Raw genomic sequence first — 5,223 nt, forward strand, 5'->3', positions numbered from 1 at the left:
GAGTCAGGTATATAACCCGTATTGTGATGCGTAACTATTTCTAGTTTTCAGTTGTCTCACAATCCTGTAGTTTACTCTGCACATGTAAGGTAATTTCTATACCAATGTGAAGCAGACAGTTACAAAATGTATCTAACGCTCATACATACTTCTGTGAGCTATGATTTTATTCAGCTTCAGATTTATTGGATCTGCAGATGAAAAACGTTGCCACTTACAGCAACCTCAAGCAGGCATACACTTTCGATAAAAGCCCCAGTACATCCACAATTTTCAGAAACTGAGGAAATTGTACATTACTGCACAGCAACATTGCTAATCCAATACTGCAGCACTCTGGAGCCTGTGACTTGTAAATTGTTGCTACATTTACAGCAACCTGACAAATACATTTTTTGTTCCCCTTCTTAACCCTATCCAGGCCCAATGAATTTTTTTTTCTAATTCTTTTCCTGGTAATTGTGTTTTATTTTTCTAACCAGTAAATAACATTATTTTATGATGTCAACTTCAGCTACATACAGACGTTAGATTTTTGTCCTTGGAAAGGATACTTCACAATCGTTTCCAATGACAAAAGACCGAAGAATGAATGAACAAGCGCTGTACATACGTTCTGCTCTATGAAGAAGTAGGGGGGAGAACGAGTGAGTGGCACCCCACTGTGCTCTCCATCCTTCACCTTCATTGTGGTCGTTCATCTTCCATCCTTTGTGGATCTGCCAGAACCGATCCATGAACGGCGTCGCACAGATTCTCATCCTATACTAGCCCTGAGGTGAGAATCATCTGATGTGTATTTGTAGCCTTAAACATAATTAGTTGAAAACAAATCCTTAACTCTGTAAATAACTTTGCAATGCTTTGTAATACAAGCATAAATATTAAACAAGAATTATAAAATAACATTTTTATTTTTTATCTACAGTAACAATACTTTTATTCAGACAGACACTGATCAAGATAGAAAAAAAACCTTTAGCTCTGTTACACTTTTTATGTCTGTGGATTGCATAATACAAAAAAAATGGCAAAACAATGTCACCAAAATTAAAGTCTTGTTTGTTTTAAAAAATATAAATAATGATATGTAATGACAAAGTTATTGCCTACAAAGCCATAGCAAACTGCTCTGGTTCATAGCAGATGTACAGGAGTGAGAGCAGAAGTGGTACGCCACCAAATGACTTTTTCTAGGACATCAATCTAAAAACCAAATAAAAGATCACAAGTGGTCTTCACAAACCACTAACACTGAAGATTTGATAAGTCACTCTAATTGACAGTCATTACTGAACACTGCTCTTCTTAGGCTATGTACACACTTGAGATTCTCAGGCAAGATTATGAAATGTATACAACAGTTACCGGGGTCGTTCATGAATCCGTCCTGATGGACACATGGACGACCGACCGCAATACAAGTCAATGGAGAACAGCACAGTAAGGTGCTGCTTGCTTGTCCTTTGTCCCTCTCCTCTCCCTAGTCCCTGTGTGTACAGCACTCATTCATTCATCTATCACTGAAAATGATAAAAGTGACAAAAACTGAACATGTACACAACCTTGTCTTCCAACACAAGGTTGCTTTTTTTCTTCTAATCTGGGAGATTGAGGAAATCTGATTTTGTTTAGTAAAAACAAAATGAGGTCACTACTAAAAATATATGTTTCAATAACTTGGGTTTCAGATATAAATATCTGCGGTATAGATATATAGCTAATTGCTACTAAAAGTTGTCTAGACTGGGACTTTCAAGCAATGGATCAAAAGACTGCTTATTTCCCACACTTGATTGAATACTGTGGAGCTGCCTTCTAATACTACATATGTTCGGAACCCCTGAATACCTCAATTGTAAAGTTTCAGTGGCCTTAGTGCAGAGGGGAATAGGATTTTAATTACAAATAATGCTGTGAAAATTTTAGGTGGAAATAGCCTTCCAAAAGTCTTATTTAATTTACAAAACAAATACCCCTATACAGTTATTACCTTAACATATAGATCATAAAAATAGTCACTTGTATTGAGCAATTCTGTACAGTGGACATCTCCTCTTGCTACAATTTGTACATTATATACACCAATACAGTACAAAAAGGAGTCTTTCCATAATTTCACAATTAACTGTCTGTGGTGATGGAGGAGGGAAGGAGGGTAGGAGAGCTAAAAACCAGAATCTGGACTTATAAATAAAGCAGAAAATGCAAAAGCCAGGAACACCACTCCACCGATGATTGTCACTGAAAAGAAACAGATAACAGTGTTACATTCAATCTTTACACTCTATATACACAGCACTGTAGTTACAGAGCAAAACACAACTGAAGCTGCTTAGCTTTTTTTTTACAAAAATCTGCAAATCATGAAAGACAACCACCAGATTCATTACATCTCCTGAAAAGGCCAACTGCGTGGCTGCCTCTTGCGGCAAAACTTTGCTAATGTGCATGCTGGACCTGGGTTGGCTCAACTTATTCTATTAAAGCCATCACAAAAGTAATTTCAAACAGGCAAATTAACATTTTAGGAAGGATAGATCAGTAATGACAGCCACTGTGTTTTCTTTATTACAGGTTCCCTTGAAATAAAACATTAAAAGTTAGATTCTCCATGACTGCAGGAACAATGGACACACACACACGGACACACACTTAACTCCCTATCCACCAATATCCATAAAGAATTATTTCTGTAGCAGAGTATTCAGTGCTGTTTCTATTCAACTCCTTAGCTGCTGTGGTTTATCCTGAGCCATTGTCACTGCAGAACACTACTTCACACACCCAGAACAGGATCAAAACCAGGAGCTTTGCCTACATAGTCCAATTTTGGCAAAACAGACAGCCAGATAGGTAAGTAAGCACACTACACACAAATCCACTATGCAGGGTGGTAAACTGAGGTAAAATGGGAAATATTTAAAGAAACAAAACTGCTAAACAAATTTAAAACATGTTTTTCAAGATGAAGACCTTTCTACCACAAAGTTTCAGTTCTCTCCCTAGCCCCTTTTAGATGGGTGCACCACTGGGCATTTTTCAGTAACTGCCTGGCTGTTTTGGGGTGGTTGCAGGTGAGTTGGATCACAATACAGGGGCTGCCACCTGCCTACATCTTCCTCACACCCGGCCTAAATAATATTCTGGGTTGAACACTGAAGTTGTGTTTAATAATATGAAAATTACTTACCAGTCCGCACTGAAATCTTTTGTGCAATCATCCTCCCTCCAATAACCGCTAACCCAGTGCACAAACAATGGCCGATGGTTCCCCCAACAGCAACACCAAAGGGGTCCTACAGAAAGGAAAAAAAAATGAAACTTCCTTCAAACATCTTAACAAGACAAATTACAATAATGCACATCTCTAGGGAAAACCTTTTTTAGTTTTGGAGAGAGTGGGGAAGAGTCAAGTTTTTGTACGTGTCCCCAAAGGAATGATTAGCTCCCTTCTGAAGATCATTATAAAGACAAGGGGTCATTCAAAATTATAGGGTTGTCCTTAGAACAAAAGGTGGGGGGGAATCATTTATTGGGGACATATGTTCCACAGACAGCTGTCTAAGAGGAGAACTCCCACACACAAATTTCCTCCCGGTTCATGGAAATTTTTTCACAATAAAACACATACAACAAAAATAAAGGGGTTTGAACCCTTTTCCACTATAAGCAAAAAAGGACAAAACAAACAAAAAGGGTAAGCATATACAGACATTCATCCAAACACTTACCTCTCTAGCTGCCAAGACAATGGTTGTTAGCTGTGATCGATCCCCCCACTCTGCCAAAAAGGTCAAAGTGAATGCCTGGACAAAAATAGGAGATATGAACTGCATCCACCTCTTCTTCGGGACAACTGGTCCGCCCCCTGTTTCTAAATCAGCGGGTCCATTCAAGAGTTTGGATCTCTGAAGCTGATGAAAAAAAAAAAAAACACACCAATAAATATGTTACATGTAATTGTATCATGAGGTTATTTCTAAATCGATGCCCCCACATCTCCTGAATTGCTCGTCTAAGAAAGGGTCCCACTGGGGTAAACACTAAACCTTTGTTTTCCTTGGCCCGGATGTTGCAGTGTTCAAGTGACACTTGAAGAATAAAATGGTTTTGAAATTTTTGATTCAAATAACGTAGATGAATCAGCTAGTAACTGGGGTGTTTGACAGGAGAATGCCTCCCTTTTCATACAAGGAAAAAAACGCATAATCCAAAATTTGCCACCTTACTCATTTTATATGAAAGAATACAAGTTGGTCTTGGGATGGGAAAAACGAAGCAGGTCTATGTGAATACTTACTTCTTCATCCTTTCTTTTGATTTCTGCTTGCACTTCCTCCAACTCCTCCTGACCTTCATCAGGACTCATCTTCAATCCCTCCCTCAACATTCGAATTCCAAATATTGCAAAGAGTGCTGTGGACACATAGTACGTATATACCCTGGGGATGACTGTGGTTGCATATCCAAAAAGAACTGTGGAACACAACAATGACAACATAAACGAAAGAGAGAAGAAAAAACACAAAAAATACAGCAGTCTAAGCTATCATTATAGATTATCTGATCAAATCAGATAATACAAAGCAGGCCAGCATATGTTCACATGTCACATTTTACTTGTTCTATGTGCACACACATAAAGATGTTGTATCTACATCAATATTCTATACTATTAATCACAAACAGCCTATAAAAAAACTAACACATGGAATGACAATGAATCTTCAGGTCGCCCTGTTTTACTAGTAAATTATAGCTTACTGGTGCAACTAACTACTTTTTCAGAACAAAAAAACAAAAGCAACTTTCATTCAATAATGCACTGCTATGATTTTCATCCCTTCTTTCCTTGGCTATACAAGGTGCTGGAAGTATAGCAGGATCTGCACTGTGTTGAGCCAGTAATCGGGGTTTATTATTAATGTTATAATATATGCTGCTGTACAGTTATATTACATGATAAACTATACTTTTTGTGTTTTAAGTTTATTATTCAATTTATTAACTATTAGACATATTTTGGTTAGTTTAGCCTAAGAATTATAACCTACAATGTAAAATAAATTTCCATGCAAAAAATTGTATCACGGAAATTTGGAGATAATCAGACCACTAGGGGGGACGGAAATTTGGAGATAATCAGACCACTAGGGGGGGTTAAATAGGGGTTGCAAATGACAGACAGATACAGACAGTGACACAGGAGGAGGAAAGTAT

The 5,223-nt window shown here is 37.7% G+C and overlaps 1 protein-coding gene across 1 annotated transcript in view; it reads right to left on the reverse strand.

Moving 5' to 3' along the window:
• Positions 1–895: 895 nt before the first annotated feature.
• Positions 896–5,223, reverse strand: part of TMEM165 (transmembrane protein 165) — a 12,686-nt gene continuing 8,358 nt past the window's right edge. The window contains exons 3-6 of the mRNA XM_072406227.1: positions 4,304–4,479; positions 3,735–3,917; positions 3,194–3,299; positions 896–2,244 (exon numbers count right to left, since the gene is read on the reverse strand). Coding sequence (XP_072262328.1) covers positions 2,168–2,244; positions 3,194–3,299; positions 3,735–3,917; positions 4,304–4,479 — 542 coding nt within the window. The 3' untranslated portion in view covers positions 896–2,167. The remainder of the gene's footprint in view (positions 2,245–3,193; positions 3,300–3,734; positions 3,918–4,303; positions 4,480–5,223) is intronic.

This window comes from Pyxicephalus adspersus, chromosome 3 (genome assembly GCF_032062135.1).
Source record: "Pyxicephalus adspersus chromosome 3, UCB_Pads_2.0, whole genome shotgun sequence".
NCBI classification, from domain to species: Eukaryota; Metazoa; Chordata; class Amphibia; order Anura; family Pyxicephalidae; genus Pyxicephalus; species Pyxicephalus adspersus.